This window comes from Daldinia decipiens, assembly GCF_022478715.1.
Source record: "Daldinia decipiens strain CBS 113046 unplaced genomic scaffold F4813scaffold_32, whole genome shotgun sequence".
In the NCBI taxonomy this organism is placed as follows: Eukaryota; Fungi; Ascomycota; class Sordariomycetes; order Xylariales; family Hypoxylaceae; genus Daldinia; species Daldinia decipiens.
This window is the reverse complement of record NW_026054575.1, coordinates 103,493-131,190: the sequence shown is the minus strand read 5'-3', so window position 1 is coordinate 131,190 and position 27,698 is coordinate 103,493. Positions and strand designations below refer to the sequence as shown.

The following is a 27,698-nucleotide window of genomic DNA, read 5'->3' as shown; positions in this document are numbered from 1 at the left end:
TTCCATGAAAGACAATGCCAAACTCTCTTCCCATACCAGCCCAGATAACGTCCGCTTATCCCTAGTACTCGGTGGCACCGGACTGGGGGAACTCGAAGGTGACGGTTCGGCCCGTCAGGCGACGGTAGACCTCGGAGTAGGTGTCGAGTCTGTAGTCGACACCACCACGCTCCTTCTCGTCAAGGATGACCTTGAGGAGCTTGCTGTTGTCCTCCTTGGTGCGCAGACGCTTGCCGACGATCTCGACGGGGTAGACGAGGTCAGTAAGGATGGCATCGTGGACAGCAGTCAGAGTTCGCGAACGGGGTCGCTTCTGCTTGAGGGTGTTGCGCGAGCGGGCAGAGCGCTTGGGTCGGGGAAGGATGCGGCGCGAGGCGAGGATCAGGACATGGCGGTCGGAGAACTTCTTCTCGAGCTCACGAGTCAAGCTATTATAGTAACGCAATGGTTAGCAACCGTCTTTCGATAATCAGGTAGGAGTTGATTTCTATGTCTGGGAACTTACCGCTGCTGAACTCGGTGGAAGCCCTGGAGGGATGGGACGGGGACAAAGATGACGATAGCCTTCTTGCCGTGGCCGACTTCGATCTAATCAAGACCCAAAAGTCAGCAGGCGAGCTCCAGGAGACACGATAAATATTATGTGTTCCTTGGACCGCTTCCCGTCCTATTCCACTGATATTGCTGGATATTTTCCTATGCCATTCATACCGAACTCATCACGATTCATAGACGAGTCGTTTGTAGCAAAGAAGAAGTTGTCCGATCGGATCGAGGAATAGGGCCGGTCTGAAGCAGTCCCAGGATAACCGGTAAAGCAGGGAACTATTCATACCTCTCGGGCAGAGACGAACTGCAGGGGTCGGAGGGCAATCTTGAGGTCGGTAGTGTTGGTCTCGAGGTCGTAGAGAGCGCCAGCGATGCTGGTCTCGAGCTCGGACGGGTTCTGGCGCGACGGGCTGTTGGGCGCGATCTTGTTAAGAGAGGCACTCATGATTGCGGTTTATTTGTCTTCGCTGCTAGAAGGAGGGGAACGAAGTCGCAAAGGAGCGGAGGGCGGTTGGTTGGTGGGATGATGTTGAAAGTTTTCGACTTGAGGGTTGTCCGAAAATTCACACAAAATTCAATTCGCGGTGGGAATTTGGGAAATCGAGCTAAGTTGTGGGCAGTTGTGGACAGTAGCGCTTGGGCCACTCAGGGTTTTGTGGACAGAAGCGATTCTCTCGGGATATCTTATCTGGAGATCCACTATATTAAAAGTGTGGCTTATCCGTGGCTCCGTAGCTTCGTGCAGGTGGCTAGAGATACTTTGATTGGATCCATGGATTGGAACTTAACCCCGATTTACCTAAGCTGAGGTTCTCTCGGCTGCAAAGTTGACAATTCCAACTCATAGGTAATTAATTCTAATTACCATTCCATCCCTTGCCTATCACATCATTTGCTCTGTCGAATGTAACAATGTAACATCTGCATGTAATTTATACGCATTAGGGTTGCCTTTTTTAAAATTCCGTACTTCGTGAGAAGTGATCGTTCCGAGGTTCTTAGCCTTGGACTTTGTGCTTTGATATCAAGTTGCTTCCAAGCCTTCCCGCGTTTCGAATACCTCTCGGCCCGTGTAGAATATCACCATGGTGTGATAGAGACGAATTACCGAGATGAGCCACCTGCGATATTAAAACAGCCAACTTAGAAGCAAGATAGCCTTGTCGATAAAGCCTATTCTGATCCTAGACGTCAAACTTCAGTTGCTGTCGCAATCTATATATCACTAGGTAGTCACGCCGTTTGGTTTACCACGGAGTTGATGATATATGTAGGTACCTAGGCTATGGTCTTTTGTAAGACTTCTAATGTTGTACTACTCGCGGGCCGAAGGGCTGGGTATGTAACCATCAATCACCGCGTACCTACATATACAAGTAAGGGAGTGTAATTCGTCTACAACTACCTATACAATACGACCTAAGTTAACGCGGAGATCGCGGTTCATAGAAGATAGGTACCTACCTAGCTTTCCAATTTACTATTTACTGGGTTAAGTCAGACCCAGCCTGCTGGTAAAGCCTCCAACTATGACACGAAATATTGGATATCTACTATGGACATGGCTACTGCGCCTCCATATCGCTCCCGGCCTCTGGCCAATTAGACGAATGTGATGTTCCTAATTTGGGATATCCTCTGCAGCTGCTGAACTGCACAACCAACCCAAAGGAAAAGGAACCAACACTTACTTCTGTTGACCGGGACCTAATACTGCCACGGCACCCGACGGGGCTTTGTATCTGTCGGTCTTCGTATTAAGCCCCGATCATCCAACCTTCATATGATCGACTGACGTTTGCTCCAATCCCTTCTGAAGGTGTTGGCAGCAATGCATCCATATATCACTTAGCCGAGCCAGAAGTGACAAGCCACATCATATACCGGATCCTATACTGTTTGTTGCTTTTGCGACGACCCCACGGGAGAGTGTTTTCACTCCCTTTCTCCTTTCTCTATCAGCGGCAAAGGTCATTTCATAATTCTTAATCTACCCGTTGATAGCTCGCTCATTCTCGCAATGTCAACAACTCGCAGTGACCTTGGGCTTTCGTGCCCGTCCAAGGGAAAGTTCTATGTATGCGAAAATGCAAGCATCCGCTTCATCGGCTGTTGCACCGTTGACCCTTGTGCCGACGGCAGCGGACGGTGTCCCCAGAATGATTTAGCAGTGGCAAGCTTTTCATCAGATCACTACGATAGTATACCGGGACAAAGCTGCGCTCCGCCCAACAACTCCAGCAGCTGGTTTACTTGCAAGGGTTCGCAACCTTTTATGGGATGTTGCAGTATAAATCCGTGTCAAAATGATGGGTGCCCAACATCAAACCTACTCGCAGCAACACTAAGTGACGATGCAAACAACGCCGAGGTCTTCCTTGCTTCCTCGTCATCTACGCCCAGTTCGAATTCAAGTTCTGGCTACCAGCTGCCTCTAGGTGCAATACTAGGTATATCTCTGGGGGGCGCGGCGGTGATCGCAATTCTTCTCGCGATCTTAGCATATAGGTGTGGTTGGCTAGCAAGGAATAGGAAACATAACAAAGGCACCGATGAAGATATAAATCATTACGGCGCTCAAGGACGTAAGTCTATTACTATCGCACGTATACGTTCACTCAATGCTAACCAAGAAGCAGCCAATTCCCCCGGTATGTCTCAATGGCAAAATGGAAATCACTCCGGCGCTCCAAGCCCAGGATACCCAAGTCCTGGTTTCTCGACCTATTCTCCCAACCAGTACCAGCAAAATCCATATGTACCTCACTCGCCCCAACCGACGGAATCCTGGCACGGAGATGACAGACATGTATCTCAGATATCCGGAATGAGCGGATGGAACTCGATAGCGGAGCACAAGCATCAATCCTACTCCCCGTTACTAGGACCGCCACCGACGGAACTCGAGGGTCGTGATACGGAACGCCCCGTAGTAGCTGAACTCCCAACGTCTCCACCAGAAAATTATCGGTGATGATTTCTTGGCATAGGAACGATATAGATGGATCATAGTAGTATTTGGATTGGAGTTAGGGATCGGGACTTCCGGTATGCATTCTAAAATTAGTGTATATAAGACAGTGGCACCAGTTGAGGCGACGCCACATGTCAATACTTTGTCAGACAACGACATAATACTGTTTACCCCAAAATTAGCGGTGTAAATCTCCAACGTTATAGGTTAGACAAATCCTAAGGCGTGGGTTTCCGTCAGGAATCCACTAGTAAAAAGCTCAGCCGCATAGAATTTGGAGAATTTCCAGCCGAGCCTCATCGTTTGGCTATCTGGGTCGTGGCACAGCATTTGACGTTTATCTTACTATCCCCGACTCGTCTACTTATCCTAGGACTTTGGACGATATTTACTGAAGTGTCTATATTGGTTGTTGTTGTTGTTGTTAGTGAAATACCTAAACTGGGAGCACCAAGTCGTACAAGGATATCAGGAGTGAAGATCACGAGGATAGACTTGGATGGTATTACTCGAGCAGAAGCACCACACCCCCAATGTCATGGCATATTATCCTAGGACTTTATCCTAGAAAACGGAGAAGTAGTCTACAGCATACATGCACGAGGTTCATATATATGGACTAGCTTCTCAGTTTTCTAAAGGCTATGGCATTGCTATAACCTACTCGGTTATTATGTACCCAAGGTAAGAACATTCATCACCATACGTTATATAAACGACCTTATTCTCTTAAGGCTAAAGGATCGTCTTCCATGCAGACAACCCCCAACCACATCCGCGGGTGTCATACAAAAACACGGCGCTAATATTGTAGGCTATACGTGATGACATTGCTAAGTTAAATACGAAATGTAGATTACATTCAAGTCATATGTCTCATGAATAAAGCCCCGAAGAAATGTGGTTGCGGTAGCTATAGCTCAGCTGCCCTAACCAAGGGTCGGATACCGGTACTGGGGTTTTTCGTACATAGGTGACAGCCCAGAGATCTTCAGTTTACCCCTTTTCTCTTTATTGTATTGGGTAAGTTGGTATCAAAGTCACAACCTTGGGTCAAATCGGGGTAGCAGACATGGTTATATATCACTTCACAGCACATATTCCATCTAAGCCGTAGTTGATTTTAGGATGTTAGTAGCCACCGTAATAGTTTATATGATTATAGGTATGAACCGATCCGGTTGTCAACTCATAATCTGTTCCATCTACGATCACTCCAGTACCTGGTACTTGAGCTTGAATGAATCAAGGCGAGTAACAACGACCTTCGGGCGGGACAAGCTGGGTCTCTTCACTTGGATACTATACTTGCGTCAACCGATGCTGAGTTTTGTGCTAATTCATGTCTATATGTTTTATCTTATGCATAGTATCATCTCCACTCAACTCCGCTTGGCTTACAAGCGCCTCATGAAATGCGATGAGTCCGTTCTATTACAAAGTCCCCAGGACTCCACATAGATGCACCAGATCGATGGTCTAACGCAAGGCAATCCCTCTATATTCTAACTCCTCTACGCGCCGAAGACCTTGTCGTAGTCGGTCATGGTGAACCGGTACCGAACGTCAGATTTCTTAAGCTTCTGCACCGTCGTGGATAAGTTTTCCGCGCTGAGGGGCACCGCCTCGACCCAGGACTTGATCCCCTTGTCTGCAGCCAGCTGCAACATCTCCAGCATCTCACGCCGGCTTCCCAGATGCGACGAGCCAATCAAGCAGCCATTGGTGACGAGATCCATAGCCTTTACGCTTAGTCCTTCTCCTTCGGGTAAGCCAACCGAGATCCACTTCGCGTGGACGTCGAGAAGGGCGAGATAACCGCTTAGGTCGAAGCCTTCGCCGGTGCTGTTTGCGGTGCTGATGATGAGGTCGAACGACAATAGGTGGTCCTTGTTCCAGTCCTTATCTTGTGTAGCCAAGAACCCGTCGGCACCCATCGCCTTCGCGTCCGCCTCCTTGCTATGTGTGCGTGAGATGACCCACGTCTCAGCGCCTAATGCTTTGCTGAAGAGAACGGCGAAGTGTCCTAAACCTCCCAAGCCTACGACACCGACCTTCTTGCCGGGTCCGGCACCGTTTCGCACTAACGGGCTATAACTGGTGATACCGGCACATAGCATCGGCGCGGCAAGGTGGCTTGGTATCGCCTCTGGGATTGGGTATACCCTGGCAACAGCAGTTAGGAACACTCGATCTACTAGAAACATTCGCACGTTCGACTATTCAAATACGCACCAATATTCATGTGTCCTCACGTGGGATGAAAAGCCACCCTGGGTCACGATACCAGTATCCGGCCAGACAGCACCATAAGTATCTACCCATTGGGAGCAGTATGTCTCATTGTTGTTTTTGCATTGGCGACAGCTTAAGCAAGACCACGATTGGGCACCAACACCAACACGCTGGCCAGGCTTGACAAGAGTGACCTTGGGGCCAACCCTCAAAGCCTTGCCGACGATCTCGTGGCCGACTGCCAGTGGGAAACGCTGAGCGCCCCAGCCACCGGTGATAGTGTGGACATCGCTAGCGCATACACCACAACAATCGATCTTGATTTCTACATCGTTATCGCCGAAGGGCTTGGTGTCGAACTTGTTCAAGTGGAACTGGGTCCAGGTGTCGGGCGACTCGACTTGGAAACCCTCGTATTGGTCGTTTTTAGACATTTTGAGATATAAATAAGGGTTGGGTGCTATCGTTAGGAGGTAGATACAAAAAAATTATAGGAATACCTACTATAGACGAGAGGTTGATAGAGGGGTTTGTAAGTTGATATTTGAAGCAACGAAAGCAACGAAACCCCCACCTATGAATTCCATGAATTCCCCTCCATCCCCCCCGGTCTAGAGAGTATCCCCAGTATATCCCCCCAAAACCAATCAGCCTTTTATCCACAATAGGCATAGAACCGGTACTCTTAGCGGCGTGTCTACTCCAGTTTCGGAGCAATGCTAGAAGCATGAATGTCTTCTTCGCTAAACCGGGACCGAACCCAGTCATAGAAGCTGTATCACTTCAATATCTTTGGTCAGTCAATCTGATTGGAGCCAACCGAATACGGTATAATGGTATTAGCGATGGGTCGGAGATAGAGCTAAACCCCACGACCTAAAAACCGTCAGTGCGGTATTTCATCGTACCGAGTGATTCGGAAAAATTCTTATTATTGTGGGTTCCAAATGGTTTGTTGTAAGACCTCTTTGAAAAGGAAAATTATTTGGCCTTGATTGTTGGGGCATAGTACCGAGAATAGAGGGCTCATGATTGGTGCTGTTGGGATAGTAGGTAGTAAAGGGTGATTTGTCGCTTCGAATTCCTTAAAGGACTCCTCAGGCCGACTTTTTCGTCTTTGCCGGGGATGATACCCCCAGCCCGACCCCGGCGAGAAACGCGATCCTCATTGACGCGCCTAGATATACGAACATGACGTTCCCGTAATCGATGGGATTCCAACGCGTCACGTCCCAGTAGACCCAAGATCCCAACCCGCTCACGGAGTAGAGGTGGCCGAAGTCGGCTACTAGTAAGACGAACAACACCATTCGCCATACCCGGAGATCGCCCGTAGACCGTAGTACCAGGGCCTCGTTAAGTGCGAACAGTAAGTAGAGGTTGGCGAGCTGCGAGAGAACGACGGACGTCCCGAGAGGAACCGGCGTCTCGGCATGAACTGTCATAGAGAGATATTCATCCTGCCGGAAGTGCGCGAAGAAGGCACCTACGAGGGCGGATATAGGCTCGACGATGAGGAAGAAGGCTCGGTAGGCGAGCGGGAGGACGGACTGACGCGGGGCCATCTGCTTGCCTTGATGTTGGTAATTTTGAAATTATATATTGGTAGTGAGGTAATGAATGCTAAAGACTAATGCTAACTAGCAAGGGAGGAGTCAAGAAACAATTCCTACGTGTTCCGTTAATGCTAGTTAATGTTAATGTTAATGTTAATGTTCATGTTCGTTCCATAGAACCAGAACTTTGATGGCAAGTAAGGGGCAAGTATGTAAGGGGGAGGAGAATCTAATTGCAATTGACCAATTGGATTTTCCCAAGCCCAGTTAGATTTTCTTTTTCTTTTTCCTAGTTATTCCATTAAAAGGCCATCGGTTTGGAACAACCTTGTTCCCTTTGGATCTTCAATCAGGTCCCATCTACGGTCCCGTCTTGAGCTAGAGCTTCATTCCCAAGGATTCCTGTGCCACTACAGTCTACAGATACACTACAGACGCTATTACATGGCTTCTCGCCCTGACTTGGGCCGTTCTTCCGGTTTCATTTCTTCCTCATGCATGTTGGAACTTCTAATTAATGATGGTTAGTAACTACAATCGTGATTGGGAGCCTAATAAAGTAATATACCCAATTCTATCCCACCTCGCACCTATCTACCACCAGAATGGCGGTAAGACTCCTACCTTGCTAAGAAAACGCGTCGGGTGTACATATGCTACCCCCTAATTCGTACAGATAGGTCGCCCTAACCTCTAGGTGAGCTGGTAGTCATAAAAGCAGCGTGCGTACCCGTATGTTGGGAATAAGTCTACGCCGGGAGTGGATTTCCCAGAGGGTAACCTGTGCTAGATGTTTAGGGGGTAGAGACAGATATGCCAAGTAATACGGGATGTCGCATATGCATGCATGACACATGAGTCTCTAACAGTGACATAAGCCGGTACCGTATGATTCATATGTCAAGCCGGGCCCGGATTATGACTACGGCCCGCTATGAGCCATCGGCAACATAGTCGTGATCTTAGCCCATTGAACAACGGCGTTGGCTTCTGAACGAGAGGTTCGGTCCGCACTTGCATACCCGGAGTTCCAGCTGGTAGATGATGGTGACACCGGTGGTAGGACACTTCATTTTTGCAATTACGAAGCCCATTCATATATTACGGCTACATGACATGATTTAGATCCTACATCCTATACGTCTAGACGACAAAAGAGTCTATACGCGTTGGGCACGATTGGGAAGACATCACTTCAGGTTGCAAGTGACATGAAGTGATATATAGGGACTGACATGTGATAGATACTCGCTGTAAAGCGTCTACGAGGTTATTGTTGGCGACGTCGATGGTGATGTTGGTTCTTCGGCTTACGGAATACGACTTTTTGTTGCGCGTACATGTCAGAGAAGAAATATTTCTGGCCCATCATATCCTTACTATCAGTTGAGGGGAAGTCTAGCTTCTCCGTACTTGTCAGATCGATACTCGGCAGTGTGATTGCCCGTTAGCGTCCTGCGTGGTGATTCCTCAACAGCTTTCGCCGAGTTTCCTGACAGAGTTGGGGTACCCATACAGTCCATCTATTGGTCTTTATTCGACTACCGAGGGTAGCTTAATATCGACGAGAGATGATGAAAGGCGACTATCATCTATCTTGTGTACTTTATAGAAGTCTCTCAGGGAAAAAGCGACTGAAGAGTCGTGGTGAACATGCCCTCTAAGCTCTGTATTTAAGGATGAGGGCTTGCTCCTTAGGAATGGAGGTTGTAAGAAGCCAGAGAACTCGGGTTTCTAAGAGAGCAGCATCAACCAGAATTGAATTCAAACACTCATCATGAATCCCCCAACCATAAACGCATTTTCTGGCGCAGCAACCTTTGGTGTTGAGTTGGAGCTCATAGTTCTTTTTAGAGGGGCTGGCGTGGCTCCCCTAGAACTCGAGAACGGAAAGCATAGCCCGCCTACTCAACAGGTACTAGAGGAACCATCAGGCTTAACTGGAAACGATTCCAATGACCATGAAGTTCATATGGAAAGGATCCACTATTTTGGAAACGAGATTGCGAAAAAGCTAGCTGGTGCTGGAATACCGACAGTCTATCGAGAAAAGGGCCACCCAAAAGACGACAAGGCATTGGATCCAGACGACGCACATGCCCGGCTAGGGGACTTCGATGATTTTCGGTATAGTTCCTACAAGGAAAGCAGTATTGTTCCTGAGGAGACTATGATAGTATGCTTGAGAATTTATTACCACTAGTTATATTGACTTATACCTAGATGTTTAGGTTAAGGGGCTCTTCTCGCAACATGACAGAAACCATCCTTCAAGTCTTTGCTTGAAAAGAAGCATATGCTGACTCTAATCATTACAGTGGACCGATCCAACAGCTAAGGGGAAGCGTATGGCTGTAAGGCCCCAGACGCCTCCAGGCCATTTCTGGCTCGGCTTCGAATTCGTTAGTAAAGCATATCGATACAGTGATTTCGACATCATGAAGTCAGACTTCGATAGTGTCTGTCGAACTCTACGCACGAACTACTTGGTCAGCGTGAATGCTGGCAAAGATTCGGGGTCTGCTTCGAGCCGTTGCGGCACCCATATCCATTGGGGTCTTAGTGGCGCAGAATACGATCTGATAACTATCAAGAGGATCCTCACCCTGATGTGGGTTGCAGAGGAGAAACTGATGGGACTGCATGCGTCCTGGCGACAACTTGCTAATAAGTATGCCGCGCTACTACAGACAGGGACGAACATGGCAACGGACAATGCTCCAAAGCTCCCGAGCTGGATCGATGACATTGGAAAGGGGGGTTGGGTCCATGAGATGGAGCAGAATGTCCCACCAAGTGTTCAAGAATCCCTCCACCGGCACAAGCCAAAGGTCCAGTGGCTATGGCGTTCTGAGACGGTGGAAGAGCTTGCGATGCTAGTCGGCGAACCAAATAAGTCCCGTCGAGCGTCAATCGGTCTCATGGAACTGCTGCCAGCAACCTCGAACTTCCGGGGGAAAGTTCGCCGGAGCCAGCTAAACACGATCGAGTTCCGACACATGCAGGGCTCGCTTCACCCAGCATTGGTCACTTCTTGGATCGAAGCAACTGCTGCTATCATGCAACCATGTGTCGACTTGTCGCCGGATCAATTCAGAGACTTGTTGAATGATATAGCAATCTATCTTTTCAGCGAAAACTCGACCGTCCATGGATTACTCAATAAGCTCGGAGTTTCACGGGAAGCTCGTGACGTGTTTGAAAACTACGACCAGCGGCGCCTGGATGAAGAAGCCGACCCTGAGATATCGGTGTTCTTGCCGGAGCTATAATGTTTTTATGCAGTTTCAAGTTGTACGATGGTAGAGTTAGTAGTATGACGAGACACTGAGACTTCACATTAAGAAATGAGTTGGATAGGTTAGCACGAGGTTACGACATCCAGATTGGCCCTCTATGGCAAATATATCTATAGCCTGCAATACCAATACACTATGACACACTCCGGGCGAAATAGAACTGTTCCTCGTGTAATCGTGCCCATCTGGTCATGTTAGGACGGCAGCTCGCAGCAGGTGGCGTCCAATCGCGGCACCGAGATACACTAGATGGAACATGATTCCAGGCAGCTTCTGTCGCCAAGAGCATCTACCTACCCCGACTTGCGTTTGGCGAGAGGGACATGTGTAACATTAGAAAATCCGGGGCGGTAGCCCCCAGATACAGAAGCAGGTAAGAACCAATGATATATAAAGGGTTGTGAGCTTCTGATGTTCCGACTTTCTGCTCTGTATACTTCAGCCTGTCCACAGCTGTCCTACATTCTGCCCACTTTAAGTAAATATTCTGGCCTCTGATAGATAAGCCATGGCTTCATCGTTGGAGTGTGAAGTTAAACAGACGGTGGATCCAGAGGGAATGCCACCTCTAAGCCCAACACTATCCTCATTGAGCGAGGATGCTGAAACCGTGACGGGAGCTCGACGGGAGGTCAACGAGGACGCTCTTTCTATCCTATCCAAAGAATCTTGCCCAGACCACGCTGGGCGCAAGACATTGTACGTTTATAGATACTTATAATACTATGAGAAGCAAATTTCTGACCAGGAGTAGTACCGTCCCGATCGACGAGCCAGCGAAGACGGTGTACGAAGCATGGGCGGTTCTTGACAGCGGAGGCACCGTCGACAAAGTTGCCTGGAAGACGTTCTGTGGCATCAAGTTCGGGGGTAAATGGAAGAGCTACAACGACGGATTCCTGACTATCGAACCCCTGACATCTTACGCCCAAGAAGAGTTGGCCGAACTGCACGAGAACGCTATTCAAGAATACGGTGCCAAGAGCTCTAAGAAGGGAAGATCATACGCCCAGGACCTCGCCAACCGAGTCTTCCGTCTCAATGCGGGGGTGTATAACCGAATCCAGTTTGTCATAAACAGCAAGCTCAGGTCAACAAACAAAACCCCATTCCGCCGGCGTGACTGGCAAGTCGTAGTTCTCGAGGAGGGCGAGTTCCAGATGACGGAGCTACTCCCGGAGCGCAAGAAAAAAGGCCTGTTGCGTCGCCGCCAAGAGAAACCGATCGTGCTTAAATACTTCATCGTCCTCCGGGGCGAGGAGGTCAAGTCGGCGAAAGAGGGGGACGGCTGGCGGACGTTCAACCCTTACTCTAACCCCTGGTGGCGAGTTGATGGGCAGGAAACCTATGAGGCGCGCAGAAGTCATCGCGATCACGTAAAGAGAGTCGGCCAGGCACTCGGTGGGAGCCGTGGGCCTATCGTTCGCAACGTGGGGAACAGGCCGAGAGTTTAACGTTCTACATAGGTGTTAGATGTTTAGAGCTGAGTCGAGTGATGACACTTTCCGGTTTCTTCACTTTCAAATGATGCGACGATACACATGGATGATGCGATGAGACGTATGGATCAGTTATACGGGTTATGGAACGATATGACGGGGCTACAGGTTTACGGTTTTACGATTTCCAGTGTCGTTAGGTCAGGGGGATTAGGGATGTGTTTGGAGGAGGATTATGAAACTTTTTGCCGTGACCGTTCTAAAGTTGAGACAAGGTCCTTGGTGTTCATCCCGTTTCTTTGTTCATGAATAGGATGGTATTTTCGAAAGGGTTCATATTATTGCTAGGTGTAGGTACTTAAGGTACCCAAGGTAGGTATGTAGTGATCAACCAATACCAATAGCTTATTAGATAGATACGCTTCCAATCATTCCTAGCTAGAAATAAATCACCAACTATGCAAATGGAAGCATCCAACGGTTGTTAGTTGGCACCGGGGATCCGTACAAGACTTAGGATTCGACGGGAATCCGACGGAATCCTATCACGGGGCTCAGCAAGGCGACAACATATAGTGAAGATTTAGTGAAGATTAAAATAGAGTCAGTGTACAATGTGTACAATGGTGTACAGTGATTGAATACGTCATGAGAGATAATGTGGCGGTTTATGAGTTGAGGATGGCATCTTATACATACGGAATACGTAACAATGCAATTATTGAATATTGAAATATGGCATTTCTATGGCATTTCCATCTAAGCTCATCTAAGCGCACCTGTCATTTAAAGTTCTGTCCTGAAACTGCCGGTACGAATATGTATGTACCTGATCTGAATTTAATTCTTAGGTACGTACAGGTCCATACATGTCACATTCTCCCTTTGATCCCTACGTACCCTATGTACCCTATGTACCTTATGTAGGTACTCATTAAGGTGGTATACAATCTTCAGCAGCTTTCCATTGAAACCCCGAAATCTCATCCGACTATACTGTCCTATTATATTACAGAGAGACATTAGGGCCACGAGCTAACTAATTTATAGGTTGTTTATAGGTCGTTTATAGGTTGCTCTTGTACTGCAAGTCAGATAAGCTAGAGATGAAAGATGTGAATACTGACCATTAGCGGCCCCCTGTCCGCGTATTACGGGGATCCCCGACCTTTGCTTCAGCTGTAGGTATGTACATAATCCGTACTGACTAGCTGCATCGGCTTATCGTTTTTTTTCTCCCTTCGTCATCATCCTTCCGCTAGTAGTGACCTGGACCTATAGTGACCTGGACCTACAGTAATGACTGTTTTTCATGTACGAAATTATGTGCCGAATGCTGCACCGCTTCTCGACAAATGGATGCAAGTCGATCCTACTTGAAATAGAGTAATGGATGCTGCGTAAGGCAGGAATAAGAAAGATATTGGATGTGGAATGGTTTAAGGTACTGTACCAAGTCAGGTACAGTTCTGGTTAATCTTTTCCCGCACTCCACCATTTTTTACCGAATACATACCTGGTACCTAGGTAGACCAATGCCCAATGTGGTACCTCCACTCCGTACCGTTATTTCCTGGCTGCTAGGAACAAAGTGCACCTATGTGTAGACTACCTACTTAATATAGAAAGACCGTGCAGCTATTCGTTATGACTAGACTTTAGCAGTTCTTTCCTTTTGCGTCTTTCAATAGAAGGTTATACATTGCACCTGACTCAAGAGCCTTAGGGGAGGCAAACAAAGGAGAAAAGAAAACAATAAAAAGGGGGCGTGGGGTAGTAAGGAGAAATAACCCTGGGGGTCCAGGATATCGGGAAGGTACATACAACGTACATTAGCGTAACTTTGGAGTACTTTTTTTTTTTTTTTTAAATAACGTAAAGCGTAAAGCGGGTGCTGGCATTTGGACCTTTTTTTTGTTGTTGTTGCTGACCAGCCACAAAAAACATTAAAACTTCCTTAACAATACCTTACTACTTATTACTTACAGCTATTTTATACGGCTTACATTCTTTCGCCTCGCCGGCGCATTGTTTACTTTACGTATCATCCGTTCTTTCTCTCCTGCAGTCTCCTTTCCTTTTCAACTGACCGCTGAAAATATATTATTTTTTTCTTCTTCATCTTGCCGTTTTCGCATTGTTTGTCGCTGTTATTTTACTGTCCTTTTTGCTGGAGCCGCTATTTGATCCACCTCACCCTTCAGACCGAGACGACCTATCCGCGTTTTCCTCAAATTCGAGCATCGAAGTCCCCTTCCGATCTTCGCTATGGTCATGTCTCCCTCTAAAGTCCCTGCCCAACCTGGGCCCTTAGCCGCCATGTTCCACGATCCCACGCCGTTGAGCGCGAGGTCGTTCTCTCATGATACTGGTATAGAACCGGGCATTGAGGAAGAACCGACCACTCCGACAAGTGCAAACCCGTTTCGTAAAAGTCGTAATGGAAGCGTTTCTGGGGAAATGATCAAGGGTAAAATCAGACGCGCATCGCTATCTATAAAGGGCATCGTCCGTCGTGAGCGCAGAGTCTCCGAGTCAGCTGCAGAGAGCAACGAAATACGTCCTACCACTTCGCACTCGACTTGGCACAAATTGAGACAAGCTGCTAGTTTTCGACATTCGCGTACTTCTTATGGCGGCCCCGGTACCCTAGAGACGATTTATTCCCCTCTCCAAGCCGAGTTCCCTAGCCATCCGGTGCCTGGCAACGGCCTTGAGCCCCCTATTATTCCCTGGCACACGGGTGCAGCAGCTAAGGCGGCAGCAGCTTTGCAGAACGAGTCTCTCGGTCACGCTCGATATTACCAAGAATTGGTCTCGCTCGCCGAGTCACAGAATGACCGCGAGAGCGGCATTGGAATTACTTTCACTACGTCTATGTCTCAACTTAATATACATTTGGAGGAGAGCGCGCCGATAATCAGAAAGGATTTCGTAGCACAGCTACCTCCTGAGCTAGCCGTGCAAATTTTGGCTCATTTAAATGCTGCCCAGCTAGCGGTTGCAAGCAGAGTCTCCAAGCTTTGGCATAATATAGCACATGATCAGCAAATCTGGCGACAGTCCTTCCTTAGGGAAAAGACGGGCACATACGCTACTGGCCACCCTGTCCAACCCGGATCCGGCTTTGGCGTGCCCTCGCTTCGCTCTCAGAGAGATTGGCAGAAGATATACAAAGCGCGAGAAGAGCTAGATGGGCGATGGAAATTGGGAAAGCAAGCACGCGCAGTCTTTTTGAACGGGCATACAGACAGTGTTTATTGCCAGCAATTTGATGAGTATGAATTCAGCCCCCAGCACTAATGATTTACTCAACTAAACGTTTACTAACGCGTCGAATAGAAACAAGATCATCACTGGTTCTCGAGACAAGACAATTCGAATCTGGGATATGCATACTCTCCAATGTCGTCTTATCATTGGACCGCCGGAAGTCGTAAACGATTCTTCACTTCTATTCGACCCGACGGGCCACCCCACACATTATGCCCTTTTCCCTAACGAGGCATCAGTGAGCCCTTCGGTTAGCCCTTCGGTTCCTGTCACCGTCTCATTCCCAATTCACCACAGTGCTTCTATTCTATGTCTCCAATATGATGACGAAATATTGGTAACCGGCTCTTCGGATTCAAGTTGTATTATTTACAATGTGCGCTCAGGATACCGACCTGTTCGACGCCTTAAGTTTCATACCGCAGCTGTTCTTGACCTGGCATTCGATGATAAATACATTGTAACATGCTCTAAGGACTGTAGCATATGTGTTTGGGACCGAGCTACAGGCTCTCTAATCAAGCAACTAAATGGTCATACTGGACCTGTCAATGCGGTACAACTACGTGGGAACACCTTGGTATCTTGCTCTGGAGACTTCACCGTGAAGCTTTGGAATATCGACAGCGGCAAGGTGATCCGCGAACTTGCCGGCCACACTAAGGGTCTTGCCTGTAGCCAGTTCTCCGAGGATGGCCGCTTTGTTGCGTCTGCTGGGAGCGATAAGGTTATACGAATCTGGAACGCCAATACGGGTGAATGTCTTCAAGAAATACAAGCCCATCAAAGTCTCGTGCGCAGCTTGCATATCGACAGCATTAGCGGACGTCTCATTAGCGGTAGTTACGATACGGATATCAAGGTCTTCGACATGGAAACGGGCCAACAACAGTTAGACTTTCCAGGATGGCACGCTAGTTGGGTGCTGAGTGCAAAGTCGGACTACAGACGTATTGTCAGCACTGGGCAGGATGCTAAGATCCTGATTATGGACTTCGGTGCTGATGTATCGGATATTAGGATGCTCGAGAGCACTCGCAAGTATGAAGCTGCATGCGATATTTGCGACGCCGGTTTCATATAAGATATAAGACCAACGGAAACTATGCATACTTGGTGGAAATAATATGTAATTACGATCAACGTGCGAAGTACTGGTATCCGGCTGTCTCACAGCTGCAACAACCAACAATCGACGACTTTGGTTTTCACGAATTTCCTTGTCACGATACCGTTTTACTATGTCGAGGGGGGTTTACAGGTTCTATTTGCGAGGGTACGGAACAGGAACAGAGAAGTGGCATTTCTTAATGTTTTTTTTGTGCATCGCAAAGCATAGCCCGGCGTCTAAAGTCCCTCACGGGAAAGGAGACATATCAGTTGTTTTCCCCCAATCATCAACTAAATCATATTAGATCCCTCCAATATAAGGGATGGAAAAGAGAAAAGCAAAACATAGATCAGGAGTTCGGATTCGCCAGTTATTATTCCCGTGTTAGAAGCAGTCTATTTCTTGCTTCTTTTTGATGTCTTATGCGGCAATCCTTCTTTCTTGCCCATACACGTAATGTATTGCATTGTATATAGTTTGCACTGCTGTCTGCTGAGTACATAATCAAATATTAAAATTCCTTTAACTAGCCTCCATTGTGTCTTTGATACTTAGATAGGTTGTAGGCACGAAGCGAGCTAATTCGTGTTTAATATTTTGATAAAATTGTATGAATTCCTTCCTTATAGGAGACTCACTTACCTGAGTACATACCAAACCGTCGAGACCGTGGCTACAAGCCATGTTGGCTCAGATCTCGTTCGGGAAAAATGACTCAAGTGGCTCATTTTTGTGGTCGATATTCAGCATAGACCAGATTCCTCAAAGCATAGACATATTTGATAAAACTATTAAATGAAATACTGGATAAGGAGGTGTAAGAGCTAGTTAAGTAGATATATTTATCTAGCGCTTTAGGTTTAATTCATATAGTGCCAATGATAGAGTTAACATATTCGCCTGTATTACTTACCAACCTTATATATAGGAGCATCACTAATAAGACTACCTACCTAGGCTTTGGCAACGGCTATTTTGTGTTTTCTCTAAAGGAAAAAAACAAACGGTATTTTATTTCCTTACAAACGGGGGCCTATTCAATATCTCGTAAGCAGTAGTTAGCGGATACAGACAAGACAAAGGATAATTAGCTACGTCGACTTAGGTAGTTATATAACACGATCTTCGTCTTGAATCGCTGGACGGTTACGAGTTACGTTGGATGGACTTATAAAAAAGCCTGATTGGTTTAATCAATAAGGAGGCATTCTTATCAAGTATGTGCTATCCTAGGACTTTTACTTTTTTAATTTTTTTTTAATTGGCCATACTCCCATATATATTACAACCATCTAACCTAACACTTTAGAATATAACGACAATGCTATTCTTCACGTATGACTTCGTTAAATCTCACTTCTACATTGCTATTATCATCAAAATCTAATCCAAAATAGCATACCGAATTAGTCGCTTCATTTTAGATTACGGAAAATATATTAACATGAGGCTCCGCTTAAAGATTGCGAGGGCGAATTACGTTACATTTTGCTTGTTTTATCTACAACTCCAACCCCTAGAACCGGCGGCTCCTTGACCCATTCGAAGATGCGTCTCCAGACGGCGGGGCCGTCATGCTCCATATTCACTATTTCCTGGAGCTTAATCCAGGCCTTCTCATCCAGCGAGGCATCGAATCCGAACCACCGCATCGAGTCGTGCAACCGCAGACGAGCCGTCTCGGCATCCTTTTCAGGATGGCCCTGGAATGTTAATATCATGTTGTTCTCGCTTAGCAGGCACTGGTTACCCTGAGCTAACTGTACAAAGGCTGGCGGCGCCACGGCGACCTCACGCCGGTGATGCTGCTGCAGCTTGAAGGACCCTAGGGCGGCCGCTTCGGGGAAGAACTGTCTTCCCGCCTCCGTAAGATCTATGGTGGCTACACCCATCTGCGATTTTTGGTCAATGTCTAGGTTGTGTTATAGAAGATGGAGATTTATATACTTCTGGGTACGCGGCATCGACGACCTTACCACCGAAAACGCGCGAGATGGTCTGGTGGCCCCAGCAGATACCTAAGACCTTCTTCTCTGGGTACTGGGTTACAAGACGGCGGAGGTATTCATGCACGTCAAGAATCCATTGGTGCGATTTGCGCGGGTCAACGTTGGACCCGCCGAATACTATCAGATCGAAGAAGGCTGGGTCGGGAAATTGGCCGCTCTTGTTGGCGGGCTCGTAGAAGGCCAACCTGGCATCCGGGGCGACGGCACTGATGGTTCGTTCGTAGGAGGCCCTGATGGCGGGAAGTAGACGGGAACGATATGAGTTGAGCAAGATGGCGATGCGGATCGGTTGCGATTCAGCGCCAAATGTCGTCACGGAGGACATGGCGCTGCACTAACTGGGCATAAGAAGAAGAAGAAAAAGAGGAAGGGCGGGTATAAGTGGATAGAATTCGTCATACAAGTAAAGACTCGACTCGGGCATGTCTGTTGAAGACTTGATGGATGCCGGTTTAAAGCTCGGGGTCGTTGAAGACTCTGAGTTGCCCAGGGCAAAAAAAAATAAAAAATGTTACAAAGTGACAAAAACAACAGAAAACAGAAGAATTGTAGTTTTTTATTTATTTCACGCCCTAGGAAATGAATGAATACGGCGTGGCATGAGATGAGGCTTGGCCGATTGCCTGTGCCTTTCCATTTCAGGAAATTTGGTGGATCTTTGAAAGCTGCCGATTGGTCAAAGTAGCCGGAGCTCTGTGCACATTGTGTAACTCAAATCCTGGGGCAGCAGGAAACTTAGCCGCGTTACTTTCCTAGTGCAGATTTCACTTTCTAGTGTAACTAAAGCATGGCAGACAGGGTAACCTAAGGCATTTAGCTTCCGGGCTGCCGGGGTTCCCGTTTGGACGCCTGGGCGCTAGATTCAGAACAAGGGGGCCATGACGCCACCTACGGGATTTGAGCGTTACAACGCGCAGAGCCTCGGCAGCTTTCTCTAACAACTAATCTAACAACTAACAACCATCCAGCCAATTCATTGTTGAGTTTCCAGATGAGACTGCTATGTAATGTCTATTTCTTATATCAAGCAACTAGGTCTGGGTAGCTATCTAAACTACCTGTTATTCAAGTTAGTTAATCTTATCATTTTTGTTAAAAGTTCATGAATTGTTTTATCGAATGAAAACGTAACAATAACAAGTGAACAAATATTAAATGTCGTAGTTAGACGTTAGACGTTAGACGTTAGACTATACCAACCTCCCTATTTCATCTCAGATCTCAGAATGCCCGGTTTCATACCGAATCTACCGAGGGCGTTAAATATTTACCAATAGCTTAGACTCCTCGGTATGCCATGTCACATTAGATGATGCAAATACGAAGTTATATGCGCTCGAGATGTTGTGTACCTATCATCGTTAGTTAAGCAGTCTAACCTAGATGGAAGGATTACATCCAAAGAAAGACATATACGAATGCCACGAAATATATTTCTTCCGCCGGTATAGGAGTCACCAGGTCAGCCACTCCGGTAGGTCAACTCATCATAATGATCATCGCTTGCCATGAGTGAGTTCATTATGCCCCCTCGCCATACACCTGCACACAGCTAGCCAGTTACTTCCTAGATACATTACATTATCGTCGAATACCTAGATACATACTATATATTGCTATAGTCTTGGCCAATGAGAATAGTTGGGCTCGTGGCACAAGTGGCAGTACACCTGCTGCTTTGAGATTATCATATCTGGTGAAGTCCAAGTCTACGAGGCTAGCCTACGGGAGGGTCGATTCATACGGAAACTATTGCCTAGGAGGGAATGGTTGGTTGCACAGAGCCACAGGCCGTCGTTTTCTGTCAACGTTGGCAGAAATGTCTCAAACGGGACATAGCATTACCCGTTGATACCAACACATATCCATCTATCGTGGCCATACGGATTTGCGGACTTATATTGAACTGACGGTCAGTGAGTTCTTGGGCTGCATTGCATGAAAATCTGCATGTGCCTAGATCCCCGGTGAACGGCATATCGAGATTTGGGCCTCAAAACTTAAAGCGAAATCGTGGAGGTCCTGCCTTTCCAAAGCTAGGAGGCGATGGGGGGAGACCGAGTACCGGGAATTCGGAATATAGGAGCTTGGCCACCCACCTCATCTGGCAAACACTCATCCAGCAAGCTGGTAAGATGGCTCGCGGAGACAGATAATATATTGGTTGGGAATCCCATTGGCTACCTACTCATTTCGGAGTCATCCGATACCGTGATTGATATCGGCCCAAATGTCTAGTCCTGTGGGTAATGTTTGCAGATTATGGCCTCTGCTGATCGTCCCCCCACGCTGATGATAGGCCGTCGTGAGATGAAGCTGCAAAACCTCTGCAACCCCCGCTCTCAGGCTTCCTCCCCGGTTATTGCTAGTGCTAGAAATGATGTAGAGCTAATCCATTCCGTACTGGCCTGCATGCGTGAGTCTTCAGGGGGTAGCAACCTTACCGGGATCTCGTACTAAGATCCCGGGGTCAAGGGTCTTAGATCGCAATGACATATCAGTTTTTTTTGTGATGACGCTAGGATAGGCTGGAAACCTCATAACTTCAATGACACTATCGCGGTTTTAATCGCAGAATGGCCGAGTAGGACGTGGGGGTACGGGAAAAGGAACCTCGTCAGTTATATTTCTTCCCCAGACAGACTTCGCTCATCGTGTCTCGGTTGCTGGCCTAGATGGCAGCCCATTGCCTACCCCGAACCCGGACCTCGTAAGCCGAGGTGGGGAGCGAATAGCGATGGATGCCTAGCGTCTCGCAGGAAACCCGTTAGAACCAAAGGATGATGGGCCCAGGACAAATTTACAAAACCGGTAGAAGCATGATCCCGCGTTCCCGCTCGCAGGTGTCAACATCTACGCAGGGTCAGGTCCCAACGGAGGAACCAAACAGGCGAATGAAGTCAGGGGCTGATCGTCGGGATTGCTCGGCTCCAGTTAACTGAGAGAGATACCCCCTCACATGCAGACGTGATGAGGAGTTGTGGTGTACAAGATACTAGCTTAAGTTATCCGCAGATGCCCGTAGTTTTGCATATAGAAGTAGCTAGTGCCTGTGCCGTTTGGTACTAGAAGTAATATATGCCGGCTCTAATGTAGCTAGTTTGCTATTTGGTACAGGTATATCCTGTAGAGGGACTTTCATATAGAACTCACCCCTGCAGAATATCCCCATGCTCTTCTGTACCGAAATCTCCAGCACATACATCTGCAGGTAGAGCCGCAGCCAGAACTATAACAACACAGGGATACCCCTTGTACAGCTTTGGCAGCCTTCATCGACGCCATCTAGGACCGTGGTAGGAGAACACTGTCACCTATGGTAATGAGGAGACGGCATCAGAATCGTTTTGGGTAATCTGGTGATCCTTTTGAGAGACCTGCTTCCCGCTCCTCCACTTTCTACCCTTGTTATCCGCTCCTCATCAATGCTCGGAAAGCTTTAGAATATCCTCACGCATATCGTAGACAGTATCCAGAAAACAATGGATGGGCTTCTGGAAAAGGTGAGCGCCGTATGAATAGTATTAGTCCCGACATCCTCTACCTGTACCTGCAGGACAAGTCAGACAGTTATAAGCATATTAGTTGAATCTGTCACCCTCAGTGAATGATAGACGGGAGACTGAAAAACTACCGCCACCTGAATACGCCATTTGCAAGGCCAATCCCTTTTGACTTTGCGTACCCTTACCTTTCTAATACGGTGAATATCCTGCAGTGCGTGGAGCTCTCTTTTTACATCCAAACATACCTCTCTACAGGACTTACTGTTTACTTTCTCTACCAGAATCTACCCCATGTGTTCTAACTAGAAGGACAGTTGCGGGAACGGTTCCTGACTCATATTCGGGAGGCCGCACAAAACCTGCATCGCTACCAAGAACACAAGTTCTTGACCGCTAAGGTCTGCTGCAAGCATACCCAACATCGGCCTACTAGCAGAATCAAGAAGAGCGTCGAAGGTATCCTCCTTGCCTAAGACTCGCGCAGAAGGCCGATAGAAGCGGCGGTGAAAGTTGGGAGAAAGAGGGGGTGTAGCTGGTGGACGAAGCGAAAAGGAGGCATGACAGAAGCTTACGTCAATATCAGGCAGATATCCAAGATGGTTATCAACCCGAAGACACCCCAGCTTGTCTGGAATACCCTACCGAGTGACGACGTTTTTGCATCTGGGTCTCACTTTCGCTGCCAATGTGAAGAGAAGACCCTGGAGGCGTTCCTTCGTCTAGAATTCATCAACTGCCCCCACGAAATAGGCAAGTTCTGGAACCGCTTGGTGCATCAACAACGACTGAAGCAGGCAATGGACGAACAAAGCTGGTTTCAAAATATGGGCGCGGATAGTGGGGACGAAGTTTACATGGTAAGGACATCACGCAGCCCATTAGAGTGGCATCGGAGTAGATACTCATGCTTGTGCTCTCAGCCCGAGGTCCCTTATAGCGAATATTTTCCGCCTGTTGATACGAGTACTCCATATACTGGAACTCAAACGACTTCCGCTGGTGTCTCAGCCGTAAATGCCGGAAGAGATTTCGATCCGAGTCACCCCCAACGCAACAAAGGACCCGTTGGAAACGAATCAATGCATTTACCAAGCCTCCGCACGACAAACGCTTACCCTCGAGACTTCGGGGCCAACTACGATGGGCGGCAATTTTCCGTGCAGACGTGCGACATGACTGGCCGTCATCAAACGGCCAGCTATCTCGACTACCCAGATGGCCTACCTAGCACCGACTGGCCTTCCAACCTCCCCGTCTTTGGGGAACCTTTAGAAGGCACGCAAGTCAGTTCTAGCAGCTTCTCCTCTTCAGCCCCATCATCAGCAACTTCTGAAGCCATGGCTGCGATGACCCTCGATCCCATGGCGGTACATAGCAACACAGCTGGGCATCTACAGGCTAGTAGTTCTGTTGTCGGCCCGGAAAATCCTGTAAATCCTTGGTCGTCGTCGAGCTATCCTTCGACTATCTCTCCCAAGATGCTACGGATTAACCCATCGCCCACACCAGCCTCCTCGTCGGAATCGGTCCACAATAGTATGCTTGCTGGCGGTGACTTGGATCTCAGCATCTCCACGTATGAACACCAGAACACCCGCAGCCCGTTCCATTCGCCACGGCAGAGCCAAAAGCCGCCACGGAAAGAACTTCCAAGTAAACCGGCGAGATCACGGCTGGGACCAATAGTATCGTCCGAGTCGCCGTCATCTTCAAAAGGAAAGAGGCCAGCTTTGCCCCAACTCTCCGCTGATGCTGAACAGTCGTCTCACAAAATACGGACTTCCCAAAAACCGGAGCATCAGGACGCCGCAGCCCAAGGAAGCGAAGGCTCACCAGCTCGCGGGCGCGGCACCAGAGTCGTCGAGAGAGCACGGTCGGCCAAGGACGACTTCCTAGTCCGATCAAAGCTAGCAGGCAAGACGTACCGCGAGATCCGGCTCGAGGGGAACTTCACCGAAGCGGAGTCTACGCTGCGAGGACGGTTCCGGACTCTGACGAAGGACAAGGAGGCGCGCGTGAGGAAGCCGGAGTGGCAAGACAACGACGTGAGTCTCCCAAACTCTAGACTTTTCTTTCTTTCTTTCTTCATATTCTAGGCATTTAACTGACGAATGGTCAACGGCATAGATCCGTCTGCTCAAAAAGGCCGTCCGCAAGCTAGCGAAGGGCAACGATATAATTCCGTCCAAGGCACCCTGGGGCCAGGTGGCTGAATACATTATGGATCATGGCGGCTCGTACCAGTTTGGCGGCGCTACGTGCCATAGGAAGTGGAAGGAATTGGTGGATGAGGGTAAGGCGGGATGGAAATGAATTCAGCTGGTTGCTTGGCTTGGGTATTGCGGGTATGTAGGTATGTATGTATGTTGGCTGAACTATGTGTGTTGTTGGTCTCAAGTGTGTATGATAGAAACCCTCAAGGTGTGTGGGTGTGGGTGTGGGTGTGGGTGTGTGTTAGAGTCCTGGTAGTTAATGTAATGCAGAAACCGGAGGTTTAGTATTTATGTACTTACAACGATGGGGCTTCAAAAGAGGTCCTATCACCAAGAAATAAAACATATGGCTTCTATTCAGCATCCTCTCCCTCCCTCTTCAGCTGGCTAGCCGTTGGTATCTGCTAAGGGGGGCAAACCAATTCCTTTGAGGATATTGAACAACTGATCGGGGTCTTCTCTTAGAACATCCCATTCGACTTGATCTTTAACAAGAGTAGTGCCAGCCAAAACCGTCCCGTTAAACGATACTACACCAACATCTTGTCCCGACTTGCTTTTGATCGCCGCGCCCTCCGCCGTCCTCGGACAGATGGCCATGGAATTACTTGTCATGGCGAAATTATAGCTTATTACAGCCTCACCTTCGCTATCGACCTCTTTGTCTAGGAACGTGGCCTTAACGGCACTTCTATACAGCTCCAGATACGCACTGTGTCTCTCTTCGGCAGTCATGTCCGGACGGATGCTTGCAGTAAAGATATTAAATGGCAGTACCTTTTCAAATTCAGCGATTTTCTCTGCTAGTACGTTCCACTCGCCACCCCGATCCACGTCCTCCAGCCCGTCTCTCATCCGCTCGACAGGGAGAAGCTGTAGATGACGATGCGGCTGACTGGCGCCGGAGTGTGGACCCGAATTGAAGAATGCGAACAGCTCGTGTCCGTGCGTACGGTAGGCTTGGATGCAAGCGTATGTAGCTGCTATATCTGCACTCTCCAGGACGTGCGTCTGGGGCTTGAACTCCTTAGTGATCAGGATGAAGTGTTCCGGCACGACTGCGAATTTATTCAGCACAAGCCGATGGGACGGCGGCAGGTCGGCAATGAGCATAGCGGGGGAGGGGTTTTCGAAGGGATTGAATGGCTTGCCATGAGGCTCTTTGGGCTTCGGGGCTTTGGGTTTTAATGCCAAAGCTGGCGAAAAGCGAAGTTGGAACTGAAGTGAATGGTAAGTTGTTGCTGTACTATGCGCGAAGATATGAATATACGGGTATGCTCACGGGAATGGAATTGGGCGTCAAGATGACGACTTGAGTCGGATAGTAGGTCAAGTCGCCATTGACGCGAGCCGCATCGAAGGCTGCTTTCACAAGTCCTGGGAGATTCTGCGGCGCGACTAGGCGAGTCATTTCCGCCATCGTAGCGACTGGGCAGCACAGTCTGATGGAGTGAATATGAGGCGGCCTCAAGATTTGAGTCTCAAGTTGTTAGTTACATCATCGTATTGAAAATATTGGCACATTATTATCTACCAGCTGTATGCCAGCTGGGATGGTTTGGCAATATCTCTCTCTATCTTTTGATCGCCAAAATAGTCTGGTTTAGCATCTTGTCCTCTTACTCTTCTAATGATACACGCATATAGGGTACCTTTATATAAGTCGTGTACATGTATCTTTTACGCACTTATATCAATATACCTATCATACAAATCGAGCAAGTGATCATCGACAATCGTCTTACGTAGGACCATATCTTGTTTGCCTAGGGTGTATTCATGCGTGTGACGATTCACCAAAGGCTTATCTATAATACTACAGTCAACAGCGGGGTCGAAAGGGGAATAAGCCGAAGGCCGCGAGGGCGTACGACTTAAATATCGGGATCTTCTATGTGCCTATCTATCTAGTAGCCAACTCTTCAAGATCCAAGAAATTAACATCTTGAATAATACCTACCGAAGGGCACGCCTTAGGTTGGCCTTCGTTTGAATATAGCTCCTTACGACCCAAAGATCCATCTAGAAAAGAATGCCGACTGTAGACATTGGTGTCTTTATCCCCATTGGCAACAATGGCTGGTTGATATCGACTACCTCGCCTCAGTACATGCCTACCTTTGAGCTGAACAAGCAAGTTGTCCAGAAAGCCGAGGCCTATGGCTTTGATTTTGCGCTTTCTATGATCAAGCTGCGTGGATTCGGAGGTAAAAGCGAGTTTTGGGATCATAATCTAGAAAGCTTCACCCTTATGTCCGCCCTAGCTGCTGTCACATCAAAGATCAAATTATTTGCTTCGGTGGCCGTACTTACCCTGCCCCCAGCCTTGACCGCTCGAATGGCTACGACGATTGACTCTGTAGCGCCTGGGAGATTCGGAATCAATATGGTCACTGGCTGGCAATCCGCCGAGTATACTCAAATGGGTCTTTGGCCCGGAGACGAGTACTTCGGGTATAGATACGACTATGCCACCAAGTACGTCCAAGTCATAAAAGAGCTTTGGAAAGAAGGCGTATCAAACTTCAAGGGTAAATATTTCCAGATGGATGACTGCAAGCTGTCCCCTCGACCAAAGGATCTTGGTGTGGATATTGTCGCCGCCGGTCAATCAGGCAGGGGAATCGAGTTCGCTTCGAAGTATGCGGACTACAACTTCGTGATAGGCGCCGGAATCAATACCCCAGCGGCATACGGCCAAGCGACATCTCGTCTCGTCGAAGCAGCTGCTAAGACGGGCCGAGACGTCAGCTCATATGTTCTCTTTATGGTTATTACCGACGAAACCGACGAGGCGGCCCAGGCCAAGTGGAAATTGTATAACGACGGTGCTGACGCGGATGCGTTGGCCTGGATGAGGTCGCAGTCGTCGAAAGATGTCAACGCAGACGCCAACTCCACAGCCAGGAGCTTGATGCTCCCAGAAGGCGCTGTGAATATCAACATGGGCACCTTGGTAGGCTCTTATGAGAACGTTGCGAGCATGCTGGACGAAGCCGCCTCTGTCCCAGGGACGAAGGGGATTATGCTTACATTCGACGACTTTTTGCTGGGTATAGAGACGTTTGGTCAGAAGATACAACCGTTAATGAAGAGCCGACAGGGAAGGGCGTAGGTATGGTATCATGATACTAAGCTATGAAGTATCCAAAGGGTTGATAGCCTTGTAGGTTGCCGTGTCGTCTTAATATTCTCCCTTTTCATAGTTTGTACTCTGAAGACAAGGGTGCGCATGGGTACACATATGATGGGAAAGGGATGGTTTATTAACCTATACCTATGTGGCGTTGAACAGTTACCGCTCATTCATCAGATATCCGAGGCTAAGAAGCAGTAAGTTGATGATTATGAATATAATATACTTATAATCTAGTTATAATCTCTTGCCTTAAACTTCTTTGCTTTACTCGCAACATACTTCGCATGGCATAAGAATATTGGAATTTATAAATATAACTATTTCATATATTAGAGGTGGATTGCCCAGATGACTACTCACTTTCATATAATTTAGTTATATAATATATATTGTCC

At 47.9% G+C, this 27,698-nt stretch overlaps 11 protein-coding genes across 11 annotated transcripts; 6 read left to right on the top strand and 5 right to left on the bottom strand.

The window, feature by feature from the left end:
- Nucleotides 1-61: 61 nt before the first annotated feature.
- On the bottom strand, nucleotides 62-994 carry F4813DRAFT_382247 (40S ribosomal protein S7; the record flags this gene model as incomplete). The annotated part of the gene is made up of 3 exons (XM_049245778.1): nucleotides 62-428; nucleotides 506-588; nucleotides 836-994. The coding sequence occupies 3 exons, from the start codon at nucleotides 992-994 to the stop codon at nucleotides 62-64; spliced, it is 609 nt and encodes a 202-aa protein (XP_049097014.1).
- A 1,575-nt stretch (nucleotides 995-2,569) lies between these two features.
- On the top strand, nucleotides 2,570-3,523 carry F4813DRAFT_392039 (uncharacterized protein; the record flags this gene model as incomplete). The annotated part of the gene is made up of 2 exons (XM_049247237.1): nucleotides 2,570-3,134; nucleotides 3,189-3,523. 2 exons carry the CDS (start codon nucleotides 2,570-2,572, stop codon nucleotides 3,521-3,523), a joined length of 900 nt encoding a protein of 299 aa, XP_049097013.1.
- Nucleotides 3,524-5,010: 1,487 nt separating this feature from the next.
- Nucleotides 5,011-6,523, bottom strand: F4813DRAFT_187657 (GroES-like protein). Its single transcript, XM_049239392.1, has 2 exons — nucleotides 5,759-6,523; nucleotides 5,011-5,689 (listed from the first exon to the last, which is right to left on the bottom strand). Exons 1-2 carry the CDS (start codon nucleotides 6,190-6,192, stop codon nucleotides 5,038-5,040), a joined length of 1,086 nt encoding a protein of 361 aa, XP_049097012.1. The 5' UTR covers nucleotides 6,193-6,523; the 3' UTR covers nucleotides 5,011-5,037.
- F4813DRAFT_368397 (uncharacterized protein) lies at nucleotides 6,362-7,544 on the bottom strand. Its single transcript, XM_049244307.1, has one exon. It carries the CDS (start codon nucleotides 7,321-7,323, stop codon nucleotides 6,856-6,858), a length of 468 nt encoding a protein of 155 aa, XP_049097011.1. The 5' UTR covers nucleotides 7,324-7,544; the 3' UTR covers nucleotides 6,362-6,855.
- Nucleotides 7,545-8,687: 1,143 nt separating this feature from the next.
- F4813DRAFT_398620 (uncharacterized protein) lies at nucleotides 8,688-10,586 on the top strand (the record flags this gene model as incomplete). The annotated part of the gene is made up of 2 exons (XM_049248073.1): nucleotides 8,688-9,490; nucleotides 9,633-10,586. Exons 1-2 carry the CDS (start codon nucleotides 9,092-9,094, stop codon nucleotides 10,584-10,586), a joined length of 1,353 nt encoding a protein of 450 aa, XP_049097010.1. The 5' UTR covers nucleotides 8,688-9,091.
- Nucleotides 10,587-10,854: 268 nt separating this feature from the next.
- F4813DRAFT_187620 (uncharacterized protein) lies at nucleotides 10,855-12,427 on the top strand. The gene is made up of 2 exons (XM_049239391.1): nucleotides 10,855-11,312; nucleotides 11,368-12,427. Exons 1-2 carry the CDS (start codon nucleotides 11,122-11,124, stop codon nucleotides 12,065-12,067), a joined length of 891 nt encoding a protein of 296 aa, XP_049097009.1. The 5' UTR covers nucleotides 10,855-11,121; the 3' UTR covers nucleotides 12,068-12,427.
- Nucleotides 12,428-14,512: 2,085 nt separating this feature from the next.
- Nucleotides 14,513-16,409, top strand: F4813DRAFT_382242 (WD40 repeat-like protein; the record flags this gene model as incomplete). Its single annotated transcript, XM_049245777.1, has 2 exons — nucleotides 14,513-15,330; nucleotides 15,395-16,409. 2 exons carry the CDS (start codon nucleotides 14,513-14,515, stop codon nucleotides 16,407-16,409), a joined length of 1,833 nt encoding a protein of 610 aa, XP_049097008.1.
- A 1,379-nt stretch (nucleotides 16,410-17,788) lies between these two features.
- F4813DRAFT_368390 (class I glutamine amidotransferase-like protein) lies at nucleotides 17,789-18,977 on the bottom strand. The gene is made up of 3 exons (XM_049244306.1): nucleotides 18,847-18,977; nucleotides 18,384-18,779; nucleotides 17,789-18,328 (listed from the first exon to the last, which is right to left on the bottom strand). Exons 2-3 carry the CDS (start codon nucleotides 18,768-18,770, stop codon nucleotides 17,918-17,920), a joined length of 798 nt encoding a protein of 265 aa, XP_049097007.1. The 5' UTR covers nucleotides 18,771-18,779; nucleotides 18,847-18,977; the 3' UTR covers nucleotides 17,789-17,917.
- Nucleotides 18,978-22,547: 3,570 nt separating this feature from the next.
- Nucleotides 22,548-24,500, top strand: F4813DRAFT_398618 (uncharacterized protein; the record flags this gene model as incomplete). Its single annotated transcript, XM_049248072.1, has 3 exons — nucleotides 22,548-22,808; nucleotides 22,872-23,996; nucleotides 24,079-24,500. The coding sequence occupies 3 exons, from the start codon at nucleotides 22,548-22,550 to the stop codon at nucleotides 24,262-24,264; spliced, it is 1,572 nt and encodes a 523-aa protein (XP_049097006.1). The 3' UTR covers nucleotides 24,265-24,500.
- F4813DRAFT_187553 (HIT-like protein) lies at nucleotides 24,501-25,790 on the bottom strand. Its single transcript, XM_049239390.1, has 2 exons — nucleotides 25,447-25,790; nucleotides 24,501-25,382 (listed from the first exon to the last, which is right to left on the bottom strand). Exons 1-2 carry the CDS (start codon nucleotides 25,582-25,584, stop codon nucleotides 24,552-24,554), a joined length of 969 nt encoding a protein of 322 aa, XP_049097005.1. The 5' UTR covers nucleotides 25,585-25,790; the 3' UTR covers nucleotides 24,501-24,551.
- Nucleotides 25,791-25,805: 15 nt separating this feature from the next.
- F4813DRAFT_368387 (monooxygenase of the alternative pyrimidine degradation pathway) lies at nucleotides 25,806-27,698 on the top strand. Its single transcript, XM_049244305.1, has one exon. It carries the CDS (start codon nucleotides 26,197-26,199, stop codon nucleotides 27,277-27,279), a length of 1,083 nt encoding a protein of 360 aa, XP_049097004.1. The 5' UTR covers nucleotides 25,806-26,196; the 3' UTR covers nucleotides 27,280-27,698.

What these genes read in the sequence shown, in the direction of transcription:
- F4813DRAFT_187657 (XM_049239392.1), bottom strand. Translation starts at nt 6,192, where the DNA reads ATGTCTAAAAACGACCAATACGAGGGTTTCCAAGTCGAGTCGCCCGAC. An exon ending in GTGAGGACACATGAATATTG is followed by an intron (nt 5,690 to 5,758) that starts GTGCGTATTTGA and finishes TGCTGTTGCCAG; the next exon opens with GGTATACCCAATCCCAGAGG.
- F4813DRAFT_368397 (XM_049244307.1), bottom strand. Translation starts at nt 7,323, where the DNA reads ATGGCCCCGCGTCAGTCCGTCCTCCCGCTCGCCTACCGAGCCTTCTTC.
- F4813DRAFT_187620 (XM_049239391.1), top strand. Translation starts at nt 11,122, where the DNA reads ATGGCTTCATCGTTGGAGTGTGAAGTTAAACAGACGGTGGATCCAGAG. An exon ending in CACGCTGGGCGCAAGACATT is followed by an intron (nt 11,313 to 11,367) that starts GTACGTTTATAG and finishes GACCAGGAGTAG; the next exon opens with TACCGTCCCGATCGACGAGC.
- F4813DRAFT_368390 (XM_049244306.1), bottom strand. Translation starts at nt 18,770, where the DNA reads ATGTCCTCCGTGACGACATTTGGCGCTGAATCGCAACCGATCCGCATC. An exon ending in TCGATGCCGCGTACCCAGAA is followed by an intron (nt 18,329 to 18,383) that starts GTATATAAATCT and finishes CAAAAATCGCAG; the next exon opens with ATGGGTGTAGCCACCATAGA.
- F4813DRAFT_187553 (XM_049239390.1), bottom strand. Translation starts at nt 25,584, where the DNA reads ATGGCGGAAATGACTCGCCTAGTCGCGCCGCAGAATCTCCCAGGACTT. An exon ending in TGACGCCCAATTCCATTCCC is followed by an intron (nt 25,383 to 25,446) that starts GTGAGCATACCC and finishes CATTCACTTCAG; the next exon opens with TTCCAACTTCGCTTTTCGCC.
- F4813DRAFT_368387 (XM_049244305.1), top strand. Translation starts at nt 26,197, where the DNA reads ATGCCGACTGTAGACATTGGTGTCTTTATCCCCATTGGCAACAATGGC.